The 27921-nt window shown below is 46.7% G+C and overlaps 1 protein-coding gene across 2 annotated transcripts in view; it reads left to right on the top strand.

Annotated features, from left to right (window-relative positions):
* The first annotated feature begins 11846 nt into the window (after nt 1–11846).
* PPP1R14C (protein phosphatase 1 regulatory inhibitor subunit 14C) overlaps nt 11847–27921 on the top strand; it is an 80443-nt gene continuing 64368 nt past the window's right edge. The window contains exons 1-3 of one of the 2 annotated variants that reach the window (XM_036222636.1): nt 11847–14251; nt 14606–14698; nt 16444–18357. In XM_036222636.1, the coding sequence (XP_036078529.1) occupies nt 17998–18357 (360 nt within the window). In that variant the 5' untranslated portion in view covers nt 11847–14251; nt 14606–14698; nt 16444–17997. Of the gene's footprint in view, nt 14252–14605; nt 14699–16443; nt 18358–27921 lie in introns of those variants that run through there. The other variant, XM_016149128.2, reaches the window with a different exon arrangement.

Below are 27921 nucleotides of genomic sequence, written 5' to 3' on the forward strand. Positions count from 1 at the left end.
TACAGAATTCGCATGAGGTAATAATGTTTATATTTGTTTTAAGCAGCTAAGTTTTAAGGTAATTTGCCATGCAGCAATACATTACTAATATACATGGCACGTGAAGTTTAGTTTTACTGGTCGGTTCTTTGTGAATCCACAGACTTGCATTTTCAGTTCTAATAATATCTTTGGCGGTATGTGGAGCATGACTCTGTATGGCAGAAGTACAAATCAGTGGTACACGTGGAAATCCACCATGATTTGAGCAGATGCGCAGCAGAGATTGCCTCAGTTTCCTGCTTCAGTGGTGCCTGGATTCCAGGAACTGCCCCAGAACATGCTCCTCTTACCCGATCCGTCCACCTCAAGACTCCTTTTCCTCCCTCCTCCCAGCCACCCTCACCCCTCTCACCAGTGCACTGTTACCGCCATCAGGCCTCGGAAGTACCCACAAACCCCAGGACTACCTGGACTCCATGCTCCTTACATCTACCATCACACCCGACCACTCTGCTGTGACTTTGAAAAACTCATGAAATCTTTTCTTCATCAGTCCCAGAAGGAGAGACAACACGCTGAGATACTGATACAGGTGCAAAATCGTCCAAGAGGTCAAAGCTTTTGGCCACTAATAGAAAGGGCTGAAGGCAGTGGAGTCTGCATTTTACTGGGCGGGGACAGAACGTGAGTCATTCATTACTGCAGCAGGACAAACCAGCTCCGGACACACGTGACCGCTCGTGCGGGACCTCCTTGGCACCCACTACCTGGGTCAACAGGTGAAACCACCAAAGCTGACCTGCACTACATGGAGCCTGAGACTCTGCCATGGCAGAATGCCTCTTTGACAAGTACGCCTGCAGACACCCACAACTAGTCTGTCCACGGACTGCTTCCCTCTGGCCTTGAGAAAAGTGACCTTGCCCACTTCCGGGTGCTTCCGAAGGGCAAGTCTGAGTCACCTCTCCCCTCTCCTCCCCCTCTTTCCTTCCCCTCCTCCGCTCGTCCTCTGCATGCCTATGCACTGGCACAATTGCAAAAGCATCCTTTACAGTTCTAAACAGTACATTTAAGAAACTTAGTTAATTAGTGGGAATTCTGCATTGCTTTATGGGCAAGGACTGTGGAAAACAGTGTGTAAGATTTTGTAAGGAAGATAAGAACTAAAACAAATATATTGTATATACACGTTTCCTGTACAAAATTAAAGAACTCAAGTCATCTTTAACTCAAATATTTGCCATGGATCTACACAATTTAGAGAGAAGTGAAACTTAAAACCTACATAGTTCATTTACTCAGTGTTCAAAACCATACTGACTAATTTCGGCAAGAAGATCTATTTCATCTACTTTGATTAAATCTGCAAGATACTGCAGCTGCCAAATTTTCACTTGGCTCCATATTGCATGTATAGATTTGAAAGATTTGAAAGATATTATCAAAAATTGCTGATATCAGGACACATACACCTGTGACTGCCCACCTCAGATCACTTTGGACTTTAATTTACTCATCAGAGAGCATCTCACATCCTATGAACAAGTCAAACTTGGCTAGGTGTCCATTGACAGTGGCCTTCCATGATCCGAAGCCATTCTGGTAATGTATGAGCACCAGGGTCTAAGGGAGGGCAGAGGGTTGTGGTCCTGTTAGGCCTCCTGGAAGCTCAGTTCTCCCCTCAGAATCACAATCAAGTCCAATCCTGCCTGTGAGGCAGGGTCCGCTGTTTACCCTCAGCTCCTACCTTTTCCTCCCTGGTCCCCCGGGGCTGGCTCTGGGACTGACCTTTTCTTATTCAAAGTGTCAATCAGTGCTTCACAAAGTTGTCCTTCACCTCACCCCCAACCCAACGAGAGCTATTGTGTCATTGAAACTGCCCTGGGCACTTCCTGGGAACAGTAAATTCATCAAACAGAGACACACAATGAGAAGTATGAACAAATTCTATAAGTATTTGCTCCTCCCGGGCTGCCAGTGGGGGTGAGTACTTCTTGACCTTGAAGAGACATTGGGTGTGCCCAGCTAGCAGACGGCTAAATCACAATCGGCTAAATCACAATCGGGAGTCATATTGCTCTGTAGGGAATGTCCGGAAGGAAACATAGTTCTCCAGGAATGCAATCCAGCAGCCAGAGCCATAAGGCCATTATTGTGACCAGTGTCCTGATGAGACCTGGATACGAGGGACAGGCTTGGGCACAACTCTGCAGGGGGTGGGTTTGTCTTTTCGGTCTCTCTCCTTGGAGCCCTCTCTCCTCTGGCGCATCCTTTCCAGGTTCCCTCATCCTCTCCCCTCGCCCCTCCTAGTCCATGGACCACTTCCTTGTCACCACTGGCCCCCAGCTACCCAGGCCCCTGGCTTCAACCAAAACCAGTTTTCCCTCTGGTTAAGACACCCAAGGCTTCACCTTCTCACCTCCTCCTCCTGCCTTGTAATCTGAGAAGGTCATCCCCACTCATGGGACAGTCAGAGGCACCCCAGCACCTCCACAGCCTTCCCTGCTTTGAAGGGAGCACAGGTGCTTACTAAGAGGTTCTGCCCCCATGCGTCACATTCACACCTTTCTGTAACCCAGCAGTATTTACTGGGGGAGAAAGTGCAGGCTTACGGAGGGGACATCATTGTGGGCAGGGTCAGGGTGGGTTCTGCAGAGGAAACCCTCAAATGAGACAATATTGGCAATTAGATAGCGCTCACAGACATCTTTTGTTTTGCGTGCCCTGTTTTCTTAAATTTTTATTTACTTGTCGACAGTTTGAAATTAGGGGATTTCACATTAAAAAATCTGTATATCTAGATTCTCCTGAAGACCTGAAGACTCTGCCCTGTGGGGACTGAATAGGTCTGGGTAGATGGGAAGAATGTGCCTATTCAATATGCAAATGGGTCTGCTGAAGGCCACAGGCCAGGGAAGGCCTTGCTGGGGGATGTGAGGTGCCACCGGGGCCCTGGGTGACTGCTGCCAAGTTCTGTTGTGGAGGAAGTCAGAGTCGAGATTCTTTTCCTAGAACCCCCATGCCTGGTTGCAAAAGAAAGTAACCAAAGTGATAAACTTGCACCTGAATAAACATGGTTTCACAGTGAAGCTGATGTCAGCACTGTGACCAACTCTGAAGCTGAATTACTCAGGGATTTTCATAGAGGTCAAAGACAATCCTTTCTGGGGAGCTGGGGGTGGAGCTGAGAGCCAGCCTCAGGGGCCGATGACCCATGCAGTCGCACAGGGCCGTACTTAGAAGGGCCGCATGCTTGGTTTAACGCTCTGCTGATGTTGTCTTGAAATTACTGATAACCTTTGAACGAGCATCCCAGTTTCAGTTTGCATTACGCCCTCTATCCAAACTGTGTGGCCCGTCCTGGTGAGAGCTTAACCAAAGCAGGACCCTCAACCTCACCAAGGGGGTCCTTTTAAGACTGGATGCTTTAAAAAGAGGTACAATGTTGGTGGATGCCCTATAGTCCTGGGGTTCCGAGCAGAGAGTAATTTCATATAACTCAGTGCTAATCAGTGAAATTAGAAAATCCGGTCACTTGATGATAAGAGTTTCTAGGAGAATGTGGGAATGACTTCACATGTTAAGTGAAGCGAAAGTTATTGTGCTCTCAAGGAGGATGAAGTTAACATCTCTGCTTTGAGAAATTTTGCAGACAGTTGGATGTGTGGACCAGAGTGAGCTAGGACCACACATGGGGTGGCTGTGGTGTGAACCCGCAAGGCCTCACGGCCTTTGTGTCTGAGTAAATGCTTTGGTTACTTCTGGAGAGTAACCTACTCAGGGCTGCTACTTTCTTTCCTAAAGAACACAGTGCAAATATGAGGATAACACAGCAGTAATTCGACCGAATCAGTTCGGGGGAGCTGGGGTGGATCTCCAGGCCCCCCTCAGGGGCCTTCAACCTGGGCAGGTCCACAGGGCTGATGCTGGTTTAATGCAGCCACCTTTTCCTGCTGTGCTGGCCCAGCAGCCAGCCCGCCAGGCTGTTAAGTTCCCCAGGCTTGAGTCAGGCCCTAGCTTACCACATTCTCAAGCGCCATTGTTGAAGCTTTAAACTCAGGGGCCAACCCACCTTCTTCAACCTGTTCTCTCAAGGGCGGGCAAAGAAGAACCTCGGCAACGATGCCCTCCCCCTAACTTCTCTCTACTGATACCCTTAATGGGAGAGAGGGGTGTAAGTGTTGCACGAGCCCTGTCCCCCACTTCCTTTTTGCATTCCTACATGCCGCATGTTGGTCTCACACTTCACTTGGAGGCTCAGTAAAATGTGATTTGGTTCCTGTTACAAGGGCTTACTCTGTGCCGGGCTCCATGTGAACTACTCTGCCATATAAAGTCTAAGCACATCTCATTTTATCCTCATGACACCTCTATGAGGTAGGTACTATTTTGCACCCATTTTACTGAGGCTAAGAAAAATCAATATCTTGCCAATATCCACCAGCTAATATGTGACAGAGCTCAGATTCAAATCTAGGTCTATCTGACTCCAGAGCCTATTATAATTGCAATAGTTAACATTTGTTTGTCATTTTTTAGTTGTCCAGCAAAGCCCTAAAAACAGAACTCTAAAATATTAACGAACGGTCTTCCTACAGCTTATTGTTCAGAATGGCACATCTTTATCGAAAGTGCAGTTTATTCATAATCTCACAACTCATTATGTGGCTGAGACTGCTATGGGCTCCTCTAAACCTTCATGTCCTTCCTTCCTGGGCACATAGCTGAACTTTATTTCCCAGGTCTCCTTGTAAAGAGGAGTGTCCCGCGTGACCCAGTCCTGCCCAACAGAATGTGATGTGTGCCATTCGCTGGCCTGGCCTGTGAAAACCGACTCCATGCTGTCTTCTTGGCTTTCCCCTTGCTGAAGTCTTGATGTCATCATGTAAGAGGACTGCCTTGAAAGTCACAAATTGAAGATGGCAGAGTTTTCACGAGTCTGAGTCTTTTCTTAAGTGATGGCGTGGAGAAGGGCTGTTCATCTACCCAGAATGAACATGTGGGCACATTCTATAGTGGTGGAGACATTACCTATTTCAGGGCACTGCCATAGCAGTTAGCTGTTCTAATGAACATGAACACACACTGCATTAATGATACATAAGCAGAGTGTGTGCCTTGTGGGCCAGATGGAGATAAGTGACCCATAAAATCCAGACATGGTATTACTTCCCAGAAAAAATAAACGTATTGACTGCTGTTTTTCTGACTGGTTTTAAGATATCATTTTATGCCAATAAAGGGTCCACTAATTAGCTACAGCCTGGAAGGTATCCTGAGGGCAGTTTTAGGAGTTCATAAATAAACACGATCCACATATTATCTTGACTATATCGGGCAAACGATCTCCCATTAGCAAAACTCCTTCCATTCCATTCTAATTTCTCATGTACACTCAGAAAATTTATAGAACGTGCAGGAAGCTTGCCAAAAGGAAGTCATCAGTCTTGATCCTGTGAATAGAACTATCACTGGCTCTCCTCCTGTTTGTTTAAAATTTACTTTCAATTCTGGGCATTCTAACAATGTCCAGGGGGAGCGTGGCAACTAGAAGGATTTCCATTTAAGCAAACAAACAGTTCAGCTTTTTAAATACGCGAAATTAACCTATTTGCAAACACTAACTTTCCCCCTTCAGCAGAGAAGCCACAATTCTAGGCCCTTCCTGTTTTTTTCGCCGAGATAGATTTGTACCTTGTGCATGGGCGTTAGTTACATTTTAAAGTGCCCCTTGTACTCGCCTGACTCCGGGGAGAGAGAATTGAGTAAGGGAGCGGAGTCTGAACATCGCCTTTCTGGAGGAGGCCGTGGAGTGTCAGAATGTCAGGGCTGGAGGAGCGTGATGGGGCCGTGACCGGGATGCGCTTGCCCTGCGGAGACTCAGGGTACGGTACTCGTGTGCAGTGGGCCCTTTGTAATGTTTGTCGGAGGAAGGACTCCTAAGGAGAGGCTGCATAGGGAAGGGGGCCACCCTGGCTGGCTCTGGCCCTTAGCAGCTGTGTGATTCGGGCAAGTTACTTAACCTCTCCATGTTTCTGTCGCCTCATCTGCTAAATGATGCATTATGAGGATTAAAAAGTTAGTAGATGTAAGAGAAGCAATTATGGCAGCAGCTGGCATGTAGTAGGGTTATCTGAGCACTGCTTTTGTTATTACAGTATCATTAATATTCTCCCTGAATATTGACTTTCCGTAGGTTGACTTGATTCTCAGTGTTTCTCCCTTAATAAGCTGAGTAGAAGAGTTACAGCTTATCAAGATGATATTTTTATGTCCAAGTAGCATTTGATATTTAAATGTCTTCACGTTTAAAAAATTAGCATATTTAGTTATGTATTTATTCATTAAATCTACTGCTTGCCAAACCATGCTAGGTAGTAGGGATACCAAGCTACTGCTGTAAGCCAAATCATTTCTTTGTTTTTCTTCTGAGATTTTATAATTTATATCCCGTTGGTTAAAAACCATTGTCTTTTCCAACCTCACACATTTTCTGAAAACTTTTGCCTTTATATCTTAAACATTGAAACTTTTTGAGCAGGTCCTTTTTTTTTTTTTCTTCTTTTTGCAGGATCCTTTTCTAACATTTTGGCCTACTAAGTAGGCACTGGGTCCAATTTCTAGTAACTGAGAAATCAACTGCCCTTCAGCGCATGTATAAGAATGAATAATTCCACATTTTTAAAAAAGATTAGATTTATTTGAAAAAGATATTTGAAAAAGATTACTTCTAAGTCTGTTATTTTGTGTTTTCTTTTTCCCCCCTATAAAGTGAAAACCAGAAAACATTTCAACACGGTCAGAGAGTGGGTGAGGGTGGGAGCCACTGACTGAAACAGGGGTGCGGAGGCTGTGAGCCCTGGGAGGTGCCCCTGGGAGGGCTGGCAGTAGGTGGAGTGAACTGTCGCTCTTTCTTCCGAATTCATGGCAGGCGACACTAGTGGCCGATGACATCCTTCCTTGCAGAGCCTGGGCACTGCCTCGCAGCCCAACCCCAAGCGCTCTGAGGCCCCCGTAAAGCAACATAAGCCTCCATTCGAGAGGAAACTTATTTTCCACCCCAAATCTCCAAGGGACTATAGTTAGCAGCCGGGTGCGCACCTACCTTTAAAGGCTCTGTGTTAGCTCCTCGGGCTGGAGTAACAAAGTACTACTAACTGGGTGGCTTCACACGGTAGAAATTTATTCTCTCCCAGTTCTAGAGCTTCAGAGTTGACAGTCCGGGTGCTGGCAGGGCTGTGCTCTCTCTGAAGGCTAGGCGAGGACCCGTCCTTGCCTCTTCCAGCTTCTGGTGGTTCCTGGCGATCCTTGGCACTCCTCGGCTTGTAGACGCATCACTCTAATCTCTGCCTCTGTCGTCACCCAACCTTCTCTGGTGCCTCTTTCCCTCTTCTAAGGACTCCAGTCATTTTGGATTAAAGGCCCACCCTACGTCAGTATGACCTTATTTATCTTAACTAATTACATCTGCAATGATCCTATTTCCAAAAAAAGTCACATTCTGAGATTCTGAGAAGGACATGAATTCGGGGGCATAGGGACACTATTTAACCCAGTACAGGCCTTTGCTTTTTGTGATTCTCACACAGCTGGTTTATCCCAGTCAATAGTTGGCACCTTGGTCATGGAGGGTGAGAAGGAGGGCTGAAGGTGGCGAGAAAGAGGAGATATAGGGGGCACATTCTTGAGAGAAGCTTTTATCAGCAAAAGGTAGCGATGGAGGGACGGGGCACTTGGGACGTGCACCAGGGGGAGGCGGGGAACCTGGAAATCAGGAAGAGCGGCACGCATCACCTGCTCACAGCTCGGCTCCAGCCTGGAACCGACCAGCAGCTGCATTCCGGGATTCGCAATGGCAGACGGCCCAGCTCGCCCGCCCGCGCGTGGAGTCTGGCTTGCTCCTCGCCCAGCCTGAACGATTTCACAGGACAAAAGCGGGGATCCAGCACGATAGGTACATTAGGTTCTTACTCTGCTTCCCAGGAAGACTCCACACTTCTTGGTTCGCTAGAAGCATGAATTGACCGGCATGTTTATTTTCTGAAACGATGGTTAGGATGACAATTGCAGGTCTGTGATATATACAGTGACAGTTTTGGAACTACCATGAGGCTTATCTTCATTCATTGTGCTCTACAGCACCACTGGGCTTTTCAGTCTATAACCTCTTTCTAAAGGTTCCGGCAGCCAAAGGGCATCTGTGGAATTTTTAATAGCTTTCTCTCTCTGTGGGTTGGGCAGTCAGGGCAGAGGAGGTAAATGTCATTTATTGCTTATTCTATAGCTATTGCTTTGCTGTCTACTGAGGACATTACTGCTGGGCTCCTTCCCTGGGCTGTGGCATTATCGCTCTACAATGGCACATAATGTTATGATTTGGTCTGTTTTTTTCAAACATTATGTGTGCAACATAGTACAATAGATTTTTCTGTTATCTTAAATATGAAAGCTGGAAAAAATGTCATTCTTTACTTTTTTTTTTTTTTTTTTAACATATTATGATTCCGAGGATAAAAACACAAAGTTCTGACAGACCATATTCTTAAGGCCTCTTTTTTTCTTTCTGTAGTTAGGTAATTGGATTTCTTGGTGGTATGAAAGCTTTACTTATTTATACAGTTACATAATTATATCTGATTCCTTTACTATTCTATAAAAGAGGTGTTTTTGTCCGTACAACTCCTTTGATATTTCAAAGCAGTTGTCGGATTGCTTCACCAGTTTCAAATTGTATGCTGAAATTCGCACTGTGACGGAACAGTGCATTCTTATAGAAATTGACATACTTGATCAAGCATTTATGGAGGAGTCGATGGTGATAATTCCAAGGTTTTGTGGAGAAAACCACAGAGGAGAGAGGAGTATAAAAACGGAAGAAGGCTGAGAAGAGAGGTCGGGGTTTGGGGAGTCCAGTTGTCACAGGTAAGACTATCCCAGGTGGTCTAGGGCAGTGGTTCCCAACCTTGGCTACACAGTGGAATCGCCCAGGAAGTTTAAACAGCACCAGTGCTCAGGCCCGGCTCCCAGAGACTTTGACTTAATTGGTGTGGGGTGGGCCCAGCATGGAATTTGCGTCCCAGATGGCAGGGACCAGGGAACCGAATAGGTAGCAGATGCCATTTATAATTGCTGATCGATTTCAGAGCTCTCAGTTCTCAAAGCAGAATAAAGGGAAAGGCAAAAACTGCCTTTATCAATAAAACACAACTTTGCCTCTTCACGTTTGGAACTGGACTAGCGATCTTTGTGAAGGGTGGGCTTGTGTTTCTCTGAGGACGACTGTCCCTGAGGCTGTCTCGCAAAGACCACAAAGGCAGGCTAGAATGGAAGGAAAGGTGACTCTGTGGGCCCATAACCCCGTGACCCTGCCCTAAACACATGGCATTGCCCTACAGATCCTGCACCAAACAGAGAGAAGGCTGGAACATTCAAGTGAGATTTTACTAAGGACTAGGCCAGCAGATAAAAAATAAGATCCCATCTCTCTCCATAAAACCTCTGAGTGGAGACAGAGGTCACTTAGCTGCTCGGCGCTTGGTTCCTTTATCTTTCAAATGAACATAATCATCATCCTTGCACGTAGATTATTGCCCAGGGTTGCGGAAGATTTAATGAGATAGCATTTATGAAAAAGCGCCTGACACATAACAGGTGTCAGTGGTGGGTAGCTTTCATAATATTATTAGACCCAAACTATTAAAAACGTGGGCCATCTGCTCTAGATAAGACTAGCTCAGGATCTGCTGACCCTGGTCGTAAGTCCACTTGGCCATGGAGGACACCTACAAGCTGTGATGTCTAGACATCTACTCAGAGTTCAATCACAGGCCAAAGATAAACTGCTGCTTCCATCTCCCTCAGTGGTGCCTAAGAAGTTTGGCTTCTTGAAAGACCTTCCAGTTCTCCAGATAATTGACACTGGGATATAATTTCTTCTTTGATACCTGGTCTCCTGCCCACTGAGATGGAGCCCATCCTAATGCAATGCAACACAATGCAACACATTGTAACTATCAGAACAGTCATGAGAGATGCATACAGAAACAGAGATGTTGATTTCTAAAGGAAGAATTCCCACGCCATCCTCCCCAGGACATAGTGGGTAAACAGTGCGATGGCCACACAGCCCTGTCAGAAAGGAAACATCTTTCGGAGTCACCAGGATCAGTTCTATTTTTATCAAAGATTTCCAGAGGAAGAAATTAAAAACCGGCGTCTCATTCTCTCAAGCTAGAGGGCAATGCCTAATTGTCGTTGCTATTATTAAAGCTATTAAAGTTTATAAGCCATTCGTAATTACAAAACGGGACCTTTCGCGGTGGTTTTCGGAGTGTGGCTTCTGAGCTGGTGCCAGTTGTTGTTGGTCCATGGCGACGTAAGTACAGAACTCGAGAGCAGAGGCTTAGAAAGTTCGAGAGGCATTAAAGCAATTCAGTTACAGCCGACATTCAATATTATATTAGTTTCAGGTGTACGGCACGATGATTAGACATTTATGTTACTTACCAAATTATCACCCCAACGAGTCTGGTACCCACCTGACACCATACACAGTTATTACGATCTTACTGATGATATTCCCTACGCTACGCTTCGCGTCCCCGTGACTGTTTTTATAACAGGCAACTGGTACTTCTTAATCCCTCTACTTTTTGCCAGATGGGAGGGGGATGGGCAAAAAAAAAGTTTTAAAGACATTCGACATTGTCAGGGGCCCCGCGGTATAGACTGGCATCAGGGTTTAGACAGTCTGTGTGTCGTCGCGCACCCTTGATTAGCCGAAGGTGACACAAGCTGCCGATTAGTTGTTCGCTGCAGCAACACTTCTCGGTCCACATTGACCTCACCACAGACGACAGCCTTAGGTGGTACCTGCTGCCTTCGGAATTATTCCTACTTTTGCAGATAGGAAAACAACCTCTCTGCGGATGGCGGAATAAGGTAAGAGTAATTACAGTTTGATTTCACACCTAATTCCTCAGCCACTGTCTCATAACAGCCCTGAACCAATAAGGTGTTGAAAAGCTGAAGCTGAATCCTGGAGGAAAAGGTGACCCTGTAGGACCTTGGAGAACCGGATGACGGTGGCTTCCTTTGTTTACTATGGAAACAGTAAAAACCCAGGGGTCCATAGAGGGGAGAATTGTGACTTCCCAGGAAGTCACCATTTAAAGGAACATATACCACCAGATTGGGCCTATACTGAGGAGAGACGAGAGAGACCTGCAGTTCTGTATATTTGCAGGAGTGGAGATAGTTTTACTCATTCACGGTTTGGGGCACCTACCACGTAGTGAACACTGTCTCAGAGCAGAGACCACAGACTCGTCCTCGTCATCAGGAGTTCACAGGCTGCTGGGAAGGGCAGATGGCCTAAGAGATTCCTTGTGTCCACAGTGAGATGCCTCCTGCCACCATGGGCCTCCCAGGGTTTTAGGAAGTGGAGATGCCAAGGTGAACAGCAGAGTCTGCCCTCACGGAGTTTACACTCTGGCGGGAGAGTGAGGCAGTTAACCCATAGATCTATAATTTTCAAGTAGTCATGAGAATGAGGAAGGGGAGGGGAGAGAGGGTGCAGACAGAAGGCCTGTCTGAGGAGGTGACATGTGAGCAGAGATCTGATCACAAAAAGGCTTGATGGGCAATGTGATAGAGAGAGAGAGATGGTGGCCAACAGGCAAACGTGAAAGTCACAAGTATCTAGGAAACCGGGAAGAGCTTAGTCGGGGAGGTGGGACCGCGAGCTGATCTTGGAGGGGTGTGAGGGGTTAGCCTGGCACCACGGGGAAGTGGGAGGGGAAGTCATGGGCACGGGCAGAAGTCGATGGAGACAGGGCAGTTCTGTACCTGGGAAGTCCAAGTTCAGCGAGGTGTTGGGCAGCATGAGGTACGCGTGTGTGTCGGGTGGTGGGGGGGAGTGTTTGAACAGATGTTGGAGCAGAAAGCAAGGGCCGGAAGCAAAAAGAAAAGCCTCTCATGCGATGCTAAATTGTTTGGATTGTCCCCTGAAGGGAATGGGGGAATGTGGAGGGAATTTTAAGCATAATTTCAAGCAGAGGCATGATACGATCGCATTTGCTTTTAGAACTCGCTCTGTGGGAGCCATGCAGAGAGTGGGTAGGAGGCAGGGCGTGGAGGCAGGCTAGGAGAGCCCAGCAGACATCCAGGAGGGAGTGTGGGGAGGGAGAGGAAGCGACGGATTTGAGGCCCAGACAAACGTGGGATCCTTAGCATTTGCTTATCGATTGGACACAGCGAGTAAAGCTTCCAGATTGGACAAAGAGTAGATGGTGTGAAATAGTCCCATCCAGAGGGAGGTAGGAAGAGAAGCAGATTCGGCCTGGGAAGATGATGATGTCAGTTTGAACTCACTCATCTGAGGTGACCGTAAGACGTCCAGGTGCAGGCGTCCACTGAGCAAGCGGCTGGCGGTAGGCGTTCACCTCCATTCTCTGGGACTCGTCGGTGAGGACGAAAACTGAAAGGAGCTGTGTAGTGTTTGCACGGGATCCCTGCAGAACTGCTTTCTCGCTGTTGTTATCACCCCTGAAGCGAGGACGCGGTGTGGCCGTGCTTTCATCGAGACATTGTTGGAACAACGGTGACTCAGTCCTCTCTGCTATGTGTACGATCCCTTCGCATTCAACAGCAGGCACTGTTTTGGGTGCCTTATTCCCAATAACCTATTTTCCCACAGAACGACCTGTGAGACAAGCACTATTGATCAGCTTACAGAGAGAGAAATGGAGGCTCAGAGAGGTTAAGGAACTTGCAAAGATCACGCAGTGCCTAACTGGCAGAGACCAGACTCAGCCCAGGTACTCGGGATCTGGGGTGTGTGCTGGAACCCACCACAATATACTTATCCTCAAGCTGGAGGTGGCGGGTGGGGGGAGGTATCTACCAATTTCTAAGGGCCTTCTGGTCTTTATCCCTAAGGCACGCCTCCATTTCCGGAGAAAGCGTGGAGGTCCAGGAAAGGTGGATTTTAATGTCCAGAATATTCTTCGTCTTTAGTTCTTTTGGAGGTACTTCTAGGAGAATCACATGCTTGCCCTGTGTCAGCCATTTTGGGTCAACATTGTTTACCAGAACACTTAACTTAAGAGCGACAGAAAGAGAGTGCCAGGGAAATAAATAACCAGCCTGGAGTGCGCCATTAAGACTGAGGAGAGCCCGGACAGACACTCACAGGGCACTGTTCTGGCTGACGGCAGCAGTTTTCAAACTCTAGGTTGCAACCCTTTAGTGAGTTGGGAAATCAATTTGGTGGTTTGCGAGCAGCATTCCTTAAAATAATGAAACAGAACGGAATAGAATAAGATATGTCAGATGTATCACATGTCATACGGGTAAGTTATGTGTGTGGGTATATATTTGAGTCATGACATAAAATGTATTTCTTATTGTGGTAGGTGGTAAAAAAAAAAGTTTAAAAAATACTGAGCTAGAGCACTTTACTTTGCTGATAGTCCATAGCCAAAAATACATTCAGTTTACTATTCTGTTCTCTAATGAATTGATATAGGTGTGTATTTGTGAACTTTAACTATAAATGTATTTGCATAGTGCACTGGCACTAAATGCAGCATAGTCGTAGATCCGAAGCTCAGAACAGAAATCTGCCATGATTTGGGGGAGTTCATGGCAGGTAGATGACGGTGGGTTGTCAAAGCACAAGCTTTAGCAGGAGGCAAAGTCACCTGGAGAGAGTCTGTGAAGGAGCAAAAAAAAAAAAAAATTGCTGAGGGAACCATCTACCTTTAGGCAGGGATGCCGAAAAAGGAGCTCACACAACCAGCTGCCAAGAAACAGCAAGGAGGGCGGGAGGCAAACCGAGAGGGTGTCGGCATGGCAGCTGAGAGGAGAGAGAGAGTCTCAAGAGCAGGGAGAGGCTCAAGATGGCCAATGGTGGCAGGGGGTCAAGTTAGGTAAGAGATGAAAAGCCTACACTGAGTTGAGTAATAGGGAGTTTGATGGTCTTAAGTCCAGCAACGGCAGTCGGATGCAGAGGGCCGAGTGGTTACAGGAGAAGATGAAGACATGAAGCAAACAGACAACTCTTGAAGACGTTTGGCGGGGAAAGCAGAGAGAGCAAGAGGCTGTTGGCTCGACTGGGATAACTGGATCCTCTGAAAACAAATTTGACCCTCGTTTTACAAAAAGTGGATATTTCACAAGCAGGGTTTGCAGGAAGGCCCAGGGATATTCAATCTCTGTTACAAGGAACGAGATGAAGCTATGTTTCCCTTCCTACGTTTCATCACCTGTGAGTAGCCAGGAAAGAATTTCTGTCAATTGCTGAGACAAAATTTTGCAATTGTGATGAAGACTGCTATTGCTCTGGTTATTTATAAAAGTGATGGTTAAATTGATTTTGGAAGTATGATTGCGAATTGTACCGCACAATACAATCAGAGGTCCAGAATTGGGGGGGGGGGGGCGGGGGGAAGAGCAAGGATGAAGCAGTAGCCAAAAGAAAAACTACATCGATATACTGTTAACGACTTAACTGCGATCACTCCATAAAGAATGTTGAAATAACGGACTATCTCGAAAACTGAAAATGCTGCGGGTAACTGATAGAATCCCAAAGGACACATGAAATTTCTTCTACTTTTAGGAGGAAAACCAGACTTAAAAATACTTTCGATTTGTCCTTTCGCTTTGAGATACCTTGGATGTAGGCACCTTATCATCTATACTATTACCCAAGGTAAGGATTCTACGTGATGGATGTGGGCCTTAGGGCTGTAATTATCCCAGCCTCAGGGCAGATTACCAGGTGTTGCATAATTATTGCACCATCTAGGCTTTAAGAGTAAGGACATTTGAATCTGATTGTAAACATTTGTATTTAATCCTTGTTTTCTTGGGAGAGCGAAGAAAGCCCTGGGACCCCTAATTAAGTCTCTTTATCTAACACGCTTTGGGCATAAAGATGGTTTTCAGAGGTGAAAGACCTAATTCCTAAAGGAAACGTTCCCCAAATGAAGAACAAATAAAAATATTCGGTTAAGAAAATACGAAGCTATGCAAAAAGATATTGACAGATGAACCTTTTTTAGGCTGCTGGTCTCACAGCAAGGGGCAATTGCTTTAAGGTAAAAGCTCATCCTTCAGGCAATTCAATTTACTGAAAAGTAATCATTGTTTTTGATTAACCAGCATTTTAAAAAACTTGTCTAAATTGGTTAGAAATAAAAAACTTTGCCTTGAACAAATATCTATATATCTATAGCTGTATTTACATACATCTGTCTTATAGATGAGAAATAGTGTTGGTTTTGCTGAATTTAAACGTTCATCTATGTAAAGGGTCTCTGGCCTGAGAATAATTCCTTTATTCCCAAATATTTTGAAACATAGAATTAAGTGTGTGTGTGTGGGGTGGGTAGAGGGTTAGGGGGTGGGGCAATGGAATTCACTTCAAATGTAAATTATGTCCGGTTGGAGCAGGCGGATTTATAGGAAGAACTCTTGTGTTAGTTCAACTCCTAGGTGCAAGTCAAGGTGACTCATTTAGGCATCTGAAGCTCACAAAGTACCTGTGGAAGGAGACTGACTCTTCACTGGCTATTTTTCTACAAGTTAAGATGCCTAAAACCCCAAATTTCTTCTTAAATTTCTCTTAGTACCTGTTATTTTTGAAGTCATAAGTGAAAGCTGAGTTTTAAGCACAAAGGAAAAAGTGTGCTATGTGGTGAGAAAAAATTGACACAAGAATTTCTCAAAAAGGACTTAGTGAATTTTTATAAGTCCTTTGAAGTTATTCTTGAATGACTGAATTCATTGTCTATGGACTCAAAGAAAGGAGTTTGGAATTTTCCACTCTTTGCCATACTCCTGGATCACAGACACTGTTTTCAAAATAATCAGTATAGCCAGGTCCCAGTGCCGAAGGAGGAGATTTTAGATAGTTTCTCCTTAGTTAACTAAAATCTCAGCTACGTCTTGACTGACATTCTCCTGGTTAGCTAAGTTGGTTCAAGCTGGTGCTAGCTAACTTGGATGGGTGCCAGATGTCTGGAGCGGGACAGGCTTATTCTGTGTGTGGAGACTTGATGGCGGCAGCCTTCCCTCTCTCCCTCCAGGCCCACAGAGTCCTATTTTCTTGAGGTGCCCACCTTCTTAGCTATGTGTTCAGGGTCTGAAATAATCTATGATGACCCACGGCAGGTGTGGGCGGACGGGACTTGGAGAATGGTCATCAATCTTTAGGGCCCAGTTATAATAATAGTTCCTGTCCCTTATCCGTGAAAAGTTGGGGGTGGGGGAAGTGACCTTCTTCTGGACAGCTAGCCTCTTCCAAGGGGCAGAGATTTTTTAGCCTTGATCCCCCTCTGCTTATGACAGGGATCCAACACCCACACCAGCTACCTTATTTCACATAATCAGTCCCCAGTGGATCCTTCCCCTTTACTCTTCAAGACCTGACCTGTTCTGATGATGATTTTCCAGGGTGGAACGCTTTGGGGAAATCCCTGCTCAGGCTCTTTCTGGAAAACCCCAAAGGGGAGGAACAAAGCCTGTCATAAACCTGGGAAGAGCAGACACGGGCACCCTTGATTGCTGAGCCAGAAGAGCCAGGAGAAAGTTGCTGGGTTCTTCTTTTGTTTTCGGTGCCTTTACAACTGTTGGTCTAGAGTCTCACACGGTGTCCTCACAATGGAAGTGTTCAGAAGAAATTGACTTGATTATCTATTTTATCTCTGAGAAACTTCTTTTGAGAGCTGCCAGTAACCTATACCGGCTTAAAAAAAATCATAAAAGCTCCTTACTGTGTTTGAGCATCTTTGTGGGGTTTTTTTTTTTTTCAGTTGCCTGAACAGAAATGTAATGTTATGTACAACAGAAATATGGTACTGTCTCCCTATAATTTTACACATACACATATGCAGTTTTCTGTTTATAACCACCCTCCCCATCTCTTTGCCCTAAACCTCATAATAAGCTCATTCATCGCTCACTCCACTTGGCTGCATGATGTTTTTAAAGTAGTCGGTGCAGTTGCTTTTCAGGGTAAAAGAGGTTGTTTAGAAATGCCACTGAAAGAGAGGCAAGCTGGCTACACAGGGAACGCAACACAGTAAATGTTAATTTAAGACCAGGAAACTGTCCCTGACTGTTGTAGAGAAATGTTTGCTGTCTGCAAATCACCAGCCCCTTAGCCCAAGAGACATCGAGCCTCTGCCCTTTAGCTAGAAAGATACCCTCCCTAATGGTCTGTCTGTGAATAAACAGACACTTTGTAAGGAAAGAAAAACTGGTCTGAAGAGAATTTGTCAGGGGCGGCGACTGTTTGCACAAACATCGCCTCATCTGTTTTTGCCACGATCCGAGGAAGGAGGCGGCAGGACTAGGAATGCGTGTGGAGCCTGGGGCGGGGCCAGGAGGGAAGGAGACACCTCCCCGAGCTCAGAGGAGAAGGTAGAGAGACGAACACCCTCGTTAGAAGGCTTCCCGGCGGTCCCCGCGTCCCCTTCCCGGGGGTCCCCTTCCCGGGGGTCCCCTCGCCGCCGCGGCGCCGGGCAGAGGCGGCGGGGTTCGTGCGCTCGGGGCTGCCGCGGGCAGCGCTTCCCCGTCTCCAGGAGGAGCGGACGCGATCGCCGGCGCAGAGGACCAGCCGCGGCACCAGACCCCGGCACCAGACCCCCGCGGGTCCCCTCCCGGGTCCCCACGCGGGCGCCGCGCGTGTCTGCGCGCACACGTTCGCGCCTCCGCGCCCAGTTCCCACGCTCCGGCCCCGGGCCTGCCAGGCGCCTGATCCGCCCCCGGGCTGGACAGAGGGGGCCCTCCGCGGTGTCTTTAAGGCGGTGGTCCCCGCCCCGCCTCCTCCCTGTCGCCGCGGCTCCTCGGGTCTCCGCAGGAGCCCGGCGGCCGGGCGCGCGCGGCGCGCGGAGCAGGTGCGGGCGAGTCCCTCGCATGCCGCTGCGCGGGCCGAGGTGCTAGAGGCGCCGCGCGCGCTCCGCCGCCCCTCCTCCGGGCAGCACTCGGGCTGCCGCGCGCGGGGACATGTCGGTGGCGACGGGCAGCAGCGAGGCGGCCGGTGGGGCCGGCAGCGGCGGCGCGCGGGTGTTCTTCCAGAGCCCCCGGGGCGGCGCGGGCGGCAGCCCGGGCTCGAGCAGAGGCTCGGGCTCCTCCCGGGAGGACTCGGCGCCCGTGGCCACGGCTGCTGCCGCCGGGCCGGTGCAGCAGCAGCAGCAGCAGCAGCAGCAGCAGCAGCAGCAGCAGCAGCAGCAGCAGCAGCAGCAGCAGCAGCGGCGCCATCAGCAGGGAAAAGTGACAGTGAAATACGATCGCAAGGAGCTCCGGAAGCGGCTGGTGCTGGAGGAGTGGATCGTGGAGCAGCTGGGACAGCTGTACGGCTGCGAGGTACCTGGGCACGGGTTCGGGAGGGTGGGGGGCCTCCCTCGCCCGCGGTGCCCACACTGCAATTCTCCAGGGATCCAGCTCCGGGGCGCGCACCAGCCTGACTCCCGCGGACCCAGCGCTGGGAGCGAGGCGCGACGCGTTCTCTTTCCAGGGTGCTGTCTGGTCCTGGGGTGCAGCGATGGGATGCCCCTGCCTGGATTCAGTTGCCGGGTTCCCGGGAGAGCTGTGGGCCCCCTTAATCGCTGTGTTTGGGAGTGTGGGGCTGGGTCTTGCTAAGCGCATTGTTTTCCTCAGAGCCCGGGGCGCTTCTCGGCTCCAGCTGCAGCTCCACGAAGCGGGATTCACCCCAGCTGCGCCTAACCCAACGAGGACAGCGCTCGCAGCTAGAATCCTGGCAGCCTCAATTTTTGTGGATAGGGAGCAGGAAAGGGACCCGAAAGCTGCTTAGCGGAGAGGAGAGGTTCTGGGGGATCTCAGAGGTCCCTTTCGGTTTCTGAAATTCTATGTGAAAATTCTTGAGATGAAGGCTTTCCCTTTTCCAGCCAGCCCTAACGCGTGTCCCCCTAATTCGCTGCACACGCTGCGCTTTGTTGAGGTTGCTTTCTTGTTTCCTGCCCAAGCTCAGTTACTCCCGTTGATGGGCGCAGAGTGAGACCCGTGGGCAACCTAGAAGGATGCCTAGGTAGAAGAAAGGTAGCTCAGGAGCGGTGGTGTGTGGGATCCCGAATCCACCCCCACGTCGTGACTTCTCACACTTCAGGGGCTCAGGTTATGTGTACATCAGTCCGACCGACGTGTATGCATTCGATGACAGGAGAAATATTTAGAATAAGCTGTAACACACGTAGGCTAGAAAAATGACCGAAGCCAACACGATCTCCCATGCGAGTCCTTAATGACAGTAATTCTAAATGATGATGTATTCTACTTCTCAGAAGGGAGCGGAGTTTGGAAAGGGTGGAGGAGTGAAGATGATTGATAATTTAGGATATGGCTTCCAAGTCAAAGCTAGGCTTGTGCCCATGCAACTGTAAATATTCTCCAGCAAAAATGCAAGCCAGGTGAACTCTCTGGCTTTCCCACCGGTTTGGAGTGTTCTGTATTTCACACATTTTATGGCCTATTATGGATACATATTTCCCTTAACATTCTAATCACACAAGGTAACAGCATTCTCATTATAGACTACTGATGAATAATTATGATATAATGAAGCTTGACTACATGACTAATGGGCTTGTAAAATATATTGTTTCTCCAGCCCAGCTCTCATAAAAAGCCATTTTAATTGCATAAATAAAAACTGGCCAACATCGGAAATGTTCATGGTTTTTTTTCAATAGGAAGTTGGCAAAAACTCTCTAAAGAAACACTATATTTGATTTAGGTGGGATTACTGTTGGATGGATGGATCTGCTCAGTCTTGCCTCTGTAGAATTCGATTAGTTTTCGTTTATTTCATAATGGTCTTTACACTCCATTTTGGATATGGGGATTTGAGTTAATAGAAAGACTGTTGTTGAAATTAACAATGCTTTAGCAATGCTTCTTTCATAGGAGATTAATTAGAAGTAGCCTGGGAGACTAGAAAGAGTTCCAACGCTTTGATAGGTTGGCAATTTTTGTGTTTTACAAATTCTTCAGAATAATTGGGAAATGGTGGAGGATTTATTGTGCACTGTATGGAACATGTAGGTTAGGTATATATTTTTAAAAGGTGAATATGACCTTGAAGCTTTTCCTTGTACTTCTCCCAGTTTAGGCCTTCAACATATAGCAAACAGCTAGAGATTTGAAAGACAGGTTTCGTGGTGAAATAATGCAAGATGCTTTACGTTGTCCTCATGTCATTAAAATACGGCAAGCATTTCTCTTCAACTTGTTTGTTCTGTCATCTTAGACCGAAGGACTATAAATCATTGAGGTTGTTGACAATTTATAATCACTATGCTGACGGAACACCTTTATTTGGTAATCAAAAGCATGTGGAGTAATAAGTAGCCACATAAAGGATTGTGTTCCATCCATTTCTCCACTGGTAGGGCTCTATTTTTAGCTTAGGTCCTCTGGTCTGCTAGCCTGTCCTTGCTGATAGCGGTCAAGTAGTTGAATGTCTGCTATGTGAATTGAGAAGGACCTACTCTGGCTTATAGCTCTGAGTCTCATGAATATGAAGGTTAGGAGATATCCTTTTTAACATTTAACGGTGGTAAAGTTTTCAAATGTGTAGCACGTGAAATTGACATAGAAAGCCAATTTGCCAGACTTCAAACTGGTCAGAGGCCCCAGCTATCAGCCAGGTTGGGGAGGTGGGCGGAAGACGAACACATTTAATTTCAGAAGGACTTTTATCAGGCAGGTCAGCAGTTAGATGACTTGTCCTTTACAGAATAGAAAATACTTATCTTTCAGAGTGGGATGAAGTATGATATTTAAATTAGAAAGGAGCGGGAAACGAGAAACGCCTTTCCTGGCTGTGGTCTTATTTTTGGAGAGCTTATTCGGTATCAGGTACTGTTTGAGGCATTTTGTATACACTCATTCATTTAGTCTTTATAAAACCCCTGTGAGGAGGGTGCTGTTATTGTCTGTTTTACAGATGAGGAAACTGAGACAGAGAATGAGTAAGAGGCTTTCCCAGCTCACTTAGCTGGTGGATGGCAGTGGGTGGGAGTAGGGGTACGGACGCTGGCCTGCCTTTTACCTTTGCAGGGTCCAGTGCAAGAGAACAAACAGATGGAGGCCCTCGCAATATCTGTCTAACTACATGTCATAATATGTGTCTAAAATTCAAAAGTTGTGAATTGAGCTAATGAGAATTTATATGAAATTTATCCTTTCCGCCTACCTTGACAATAGTATCTTCATAATGACCTGGAAGGTTAGGTTCAAATTTGGAATTCTCAGACTTCCCAGAGCTCAGAGCTGGAGTGCAGTTGGGAGAATCTGTCCTGGGCCTGGGGTCTGTTTCCCTTTGCTTCCCACCCCTGGTACAGTCCTGCCTGGTGGAGGGCATTGCGTCCACTTGCCTGTCCAGTCTCCGTCCACACCCTGTGCCATCCAGTAACCATAGCTCTGGCTCAGGCCTGTGGCAAAGTCCTGCCTTGGGAAGACAGATCTGAGAGGTGTCTGTTCATAACCTAGAAGTAGCTTGGGATTGAAGTTCTGGGGACCTGGAGCATAGCCCAAAACCAGATGGAGGTACACCGGTTCTGGGTAGGTAGGTCCACTTGGTCCTAGGAACTCTTCAGGAAAAGGAGTGTAGCATCTGAGGGCGGTGTGGTTAAACGCCACATCTTACAGCCTTTTGGATACATAGATAAACTTTTGTAGAGTCTAAAATGCTTTTACTTATGTGTTTGTAGTTATTTTCCATTTCATCTTCTTGTACAGATAGTTAAATTTTCAGCTAGGAATTTGGTTATAATGGAACTATCGGGTTAAATCTACATCCACGTTTAAGGCTTTCTGTTTTGAGACACTTTCATATCTCTTCCAAACCCTGACAGTTTTGCAACATTTGAAAACTGGCGTAGTGTCTGCTTGGACAGGTATTGCAAAATGTCTTACTGGGTAAATCATATCAGTTTTCCCCATCTTGCCCAGCATTGAGATAACATCTGAACTTCCTGTTTTGCAATTTGATTTGCTTTGGAAATGAAAGCCTGTTGTTAATCTCAGATTATTGAACCACCTGGAGCAGCCTCATTGTAAGTAGACTTTCACCTTCAGGACAGTCACCCTGACTGTCCCTTTAAGAGGGCTTTCCCTTTGCTGAAGCTGTCTGCATTTTAAAAAGTGTTTTCTGGCATATTACACCTTTTTTATCTTCCCTGACTCCCTATCATCTGTAAATCAGTGTTTTTTAAAGTCCCCCCCCCCCGAAGGTAACTCATAGAAATAAATATCTTTTAGATTGCTGCCTGATACATACACAGACACATGGATGTATGAAAACAGATTTACAAAGCACCGCTTATTGTTACTATGTATGCTAAAGAAAAAAATTACAAAAATAATATAAAATGTGACTTTATTAATGTTTAAGTATGATAAATCTCTTCCACTTCATTTCCCGTAGTTGCTGGTTGCGATCCTCTGGGTTGATTTCGTAACCCATTTGTTTTGGGATTGTGGCCTGCAGTTTTAAAAATACTGCTCCAGAAAGAGGAAAAGCCCGAACCTATGTATTAAAATTAGCCAACATTCATTGAGTGCTTTCTATGTAATCCTGGTAACAACTTCTGACATTCCCATTTTATGGATGTGGAAACGGAGGCACAGAAGTTGCCCCAGGGCCCTCGGCTGGGACGGGGCAGAGCGGGGATGTGGTGCCTTAACCACCACACTGTTCTGCTTCCCAAGGTGGGAGAGGCTTCTGTGAATCCGGGGTGTTGCATACTCCCCAGACACGGCTGTCGTAACTTCTGGGCTGACTGATAGCACGTACAGGGGATACGAATGTCAGCAGGTTTGTCGTTATACCTGGATCAGGCCTCACTTTAAGTTTAGGCCCTTGCTTTGTATCTAAATTCCCCCCTCAACGACATCGAATTAGCCTGCTATGCTGCTCTGTGAGATCCTTGGCCAGAGGAAGAAACTGCTGCTTAGAACTCGGCTTGTGGATTATTTGGTTTCTCCCTATTTGTGTAGGTATTTGAGAAGAGGAATTTGAAACGAAACTGCTGTAAAAGAAATCTCCGTTTACTCAGTCTGTAAAATACCAAGGAATAAATTAAACATGTGAAAAGTCTATGAATAAAAGAATTTGAAATTGCCAAAGGAAGAAAAGAACACTCTGCATTTCACACGTTTCTCTTTGGAGCACGGTTAGTAGGGAAATTTAGTGTGGAGGCAGTGGTTGAAAGAGTAAATGCTTCGAAGCTAGACAAACTTGAAGGTACATCGGGGCCCTAGAATTTAGTAGTGGTTAGAGATTAGGCGATTTCCTTAACCTCTCTGAGCCACACTTTCTCCCTGTGTTTAAGGGAATCGCTCTGGCCCATTTGCAGTGCCGTCGTGAGGACTGCATGGGTATGATGTGGAATGTGGTAGCTGGAACATAGTAAGTGCGCGGTCAGTCTTGCGATGGACCCGTGACCAGCCACTAACAGCTGGTTATCCTCTGCGATGTGGGAGAGGGCGGCAGGGGGAAGAAAACAAGGCATTTGCATCTACTCGGGGGGTACAATTTGGAGAGGGATGTGTGGGCACTTTGGAGTCAGAGATGTTGGTGTGTTTGAACTCGAATGTGGGCGGACATGCTCCATATCCTTCTTTTTTCTAGAGCGTTCCTTATTCTGGAAGTCCCTGTGGGTTTCCTTTAAGTGTAGAGAAATTAGACTTCAACGATTTGAAGGCAGGATCTGTCTTCATTTTCTTTGTGCTCTAGCGGAGCACAATTCTTCAACCATTAAGCATTTATTTGGATGAATGAAAAAGGGTCCAACTTCAGAAAACCTAGGAAAAGTCACCGATGTTTTAGTATGGAATTAGTTGGTGGCGTTTCTTTACCGTAGTCATGGCTAGGAAAAAAAACTGATCCATGGTTTGGTTACAGTAATCCATCTCATAGTCTTGCGTTATTACTGTTTTAGCTCAGCATTGCTGAAAGACGGACCTACTTTCATTGACTTATTTGCTCGCTGCCTCCTGTTCAAGCCGGTCCAACCACCTTCTCAGCACTTCCTTCCCGAACTTACCCTTTCTCTTGGCTGCATTTTCAACCCCCTTGCACCCCAGCAAGTCGAAGTCTTCGTAATACAAGTCGAAAGTCTTTCTCTCTGTTAACAACGAATCCCCTATCACAAAAAAGCACCTCCCTTCCTCAGTCCTGTGTCTGTGACACACAGTTTATCTACCACAGTCTGATGTCGGCCGCGACCACAGCTTCCCTGAGGACCCGTGGTTTCTCGATCTAGTGGGTTTGTTTGGGTCTTTACTTGGGCTTCTGTGACATTGGGTGCCTGTCACCGTTGCTTTTGGCTTCCGAGGCTGCGCCTTCCTGGTTCTCATCCTGTTCTCTGTATTCCTCTTCCGGGCTCCTTCCTGAGTTTCCTTTCTCTTCAGTGCTGATGTCGCACAGGGTCTGCCTTCGGGCCCCTGCTCTCTTCTGTCTTCCCTGTTGTTTCTCGCCCCTGCACATTCTTTCTGGGTGATACGAATATTCCCGTGGCTTTAGTTCCTGTCTTCTGCTGACAACTCTCCCATCTACCTGCTTAGCCCAGATCTGCTTTCTGAGTGCCAGACATATTCAGAGAATTTTGAAATGGACAACTCCCTGTGGACACCGCACGGGAACCTCATATTCAGCTTGTTTGGAAATGAGTTTGTCATCTTCCTCTGCCCTGTCCTCACCTCCCTCAGTGAATGGCCCGTGCCACCCTCCACAGAGGCGCCCGCCAAAGATTATGCTGGCACCCTTTTCCCTCGACCCTTCCTTGCCAGTCACACCCAGTCGTCATGAAGTCTAGTTGACGCTTGTTCCTTATGGCTCTGGAATCTAATTCCTTGACTTCTTTCTGCCCCTGCTTTAGTCTGGCACCTTATAATTTCTCCCATGTATTACAGTACTAGACACGTCAGTCTCCTTTCCCTGAATTACTGCTAGGACTAGTATGAGTATTACTACTGCTACTACCAGCTCTCTCTGTTCTTGCTGCTATTATTACTACTACTTCTGCCTCTGATACAGTTCTTGGTGAGGGCCAGGCGACTTACACATCTTATCTCCTACAATCAGACCTCACTACTTTTATGAGGTGGCTGGTGTCATCTTAATGTCTCCATGTTATAGAGGAAGAAACTGAGATGAGAGACGGTGTTACTTGTCTTTGTTCAAGGTTATGCTGATTCCAGAGTCTCAGAGCCGTGATGCTACCATTGCGTCTGGCAGCTACGCTTATTATTAAGTTCCTACTGCATACCCCGTCATTCACGGGCTCTCATTTAATCCTTGTAAGCAGGTAAAGAAACTGGGGTCTGGAGAGCTTGAGTGACAGACCCTCATCAGAAGGCCACTTAAGTCTCAAGTGGCAGATTCAGGAGTGGCCCTGTGTCCTGTGTCTGGTTCTGGGGCCTCATCTCCAGCCCTCCCCTGCCAGGGCGCTGTGGGGCTCCGTCCATGCTGCCTGAGTGTTTAAAACCCAGACTGGGGCTTGTTATTCCTGCCAGACTTCAGGATTAAGTGTGAGCACGTTGGCTGGTGACAAGGGCTCAGGGGTTGCCCTTGTCCACCTCAGGGGTTGCCCTTGTCCACCTCTGGTCTCATCCCCACACACCTGCTTCTTCAGTTATAAAATGAGATCTTATGAGGGGCGGGCAGCAACCCCTCCGCGCTTGCTTCTCCCTCCGCCAGAATCATCTCCCTCTCTCACTCCCACTCACACCTTACCTGTCTACTTGTTACCTGTTCTTCAGGCTCACCTTGTGGTTCCTCACCAGCAGGCTGGCTGACTGGCCTTGCTGGCTCGTCCTTACGGCTTCCTCGGCGCCCCGTCTGTGATCCTGCCTCCTCCCGCCCTCTTCCGCAGCTGCATCTTCAGAAGGGCAGACCTTGGGATCTTTGTAGCCCCAGCGCCTCTTGCATATCTGGCTGTACTCAGGCGCCCTTACCTGGCTGTCAAGGGCAAGCAAGTGGCAGCATCTTCCAGTGCTGAGCTTTTCAGAAATGCATACCCCAGATTAACTGCATTCGTGTAATTTGGCTCCGCCTGTATTAAAAAGCGGCTCTTTCATCGCTGACTTGATGTTTTGGTTCTTTTTTATGGTTATGAATTATATCTCTATAGTTCTTTGAACCCTGGAACTAAGAGGAAGTTGTCATGGAATAAAGCACAGATGCATGGGTGATAAATGTCTTCAACGGAAGTAATCACAGGTTACCGCCATTCTTTTCCGTAATTTTGAGTTCTCAGTATAAACAAGAAGAGTGTTTTATTTGCACAGTAATCATTCATCTCTTTGGGGGTGGAAATGCTTGCTGTGGTAGGAAGTGGTGATTGCTTGTCCATCAGCAGATAAGACTCAGAGCGACAGGCTCACCCAAGTCTTGATAGAACAGAAATGAAAGCCAGGATTTCTGTCTTTGCTTAAAAGTCTGGGCCAATAAATTCTCAACGGCGTTTTCTTAGTCAGCACTGGCATTTTGGAAATCTGCTCCGCTGCATAAAGCATAGGAAAAAGGAAAGACCAGAGAGTGGATTAGGATCTAAAGCATCACTTCATGGATGAGGGAAAAAATGACCAAAGAAGGGCTTTTGCTTTTCGAAAAAATCCTTAGGGCAAACTGCGGAAGGAACTGTGGAGGGCAGTTCATTCATTCATTCATTCAGCAGACACATACATACATAGATGAGGAAAGGGGAATGAGAAGATTTTATTCATTTAAACCATGTAAGAGAAAAAGTAAAGGAACGCGTCTCGTTATAGGAGGAGAATGGAGGCGTGCATACGAGGGCAAGTCCTTTGAGGACAGAGACTCTCCCCAGTCCAGTTGTGTTAGTGTGTCCAGGACATTATTTACTGCAAAGCTGTTGTGTATTTCCTTTCCTCAAAGCCTGTTTTCAGGAAAGGATATGATTAATTCATTGGCATTATAATGGAAATGACTGAAAAACACTCTCTTTTATTTGAATAGGGATGAAGGTCTTAAGTAAGAGAAGGTTATCTTTTAACAGCCGAACTTCAGGAATTAGTAAACCGGGCGGGCTGTGTTATTTGTGGGCTGAGGCGCCTCCTTGGCATCTGTGAAATCAAAACACATCAGTGGTTCCCAGTACATATGATGTTTGGCCTGTGGAATGCTGGCTGGGCTGCTGCTTACCAGGTAGGTCAGTAACCTTGGCAAGGCACATTTCTGATTGACTTTTGTTTCCAGGTTTTCTTTCATCATCTGAAAAAAATGAGAGCAGTCCAGGGCTTTCAGGCTCTCGCCTTCAGAGATTCTGTAATAAAGCTGGCCCCGCATTGCAAAAAATGAGACTTATTAAAGAGAGGGTGATATTTAAAGCCGTCATAGAAGGATCTGTACCTCTTGGTGCAAACCTGAAGCAAGAATTAGACTAGTTCGCCAAAGGATCATCTAATTCACATAGTTAATTTCAGTAGCTAAAGCGAGCGTATCTATCCAGTCTTTCCTTGGCATGATCTACGGTGTGATGAGACGTAGATGGGAAGGATCAGATCGAGAAGACTTTTTTTCCACTCTGCCTTCCCTCCTCTAGCACTTCCTTCCCACTGTTGACTTCCAAGTTAAATCTGAAATCTGACAAGTAAAGATACTCCTAGCTTCTTTATCTGCTTTTTTTTTTCTTTCTCACTTTAATTGGGTTAACCTTTAAGAAGAGCTGGCATATTTGACTTAAAAACTGTCAGCATATAATTTACAATATTGGCTGTTGGGTGGGGTGGGGTGGGGGGTTCCTGTCCTTATTATTTGTCCCTTATCTTGGCTGCTCATTATTAACTAATGGTGGAATTTATTTTAACTTGAGGAACGTTTGCGTTGAAATATAAAATGAGCATCTGAGAGGAAAAATCGTGGCAGCCTCAGGAAATAGAATT

The sequence above is a fragment of the Rousettus aegyptiacus genome, unplaced genomic scaffold (genome assembly GCF_014176215.1).
Source record: "Rousettus aegyptiacus isolate mRouAeg1 unplaced genomic scaffold, mRouAeg1.p scaffold_m13_p_1, whole genome shotgun sequence".
NCBI classification, from domain to species: domain Eukaryota; kingdom Metazoa; phylum Chordata; class Mammalia; order Chiroptera; family Pteropodidae; genus Rousettus; species Rousettus aegyptiacus.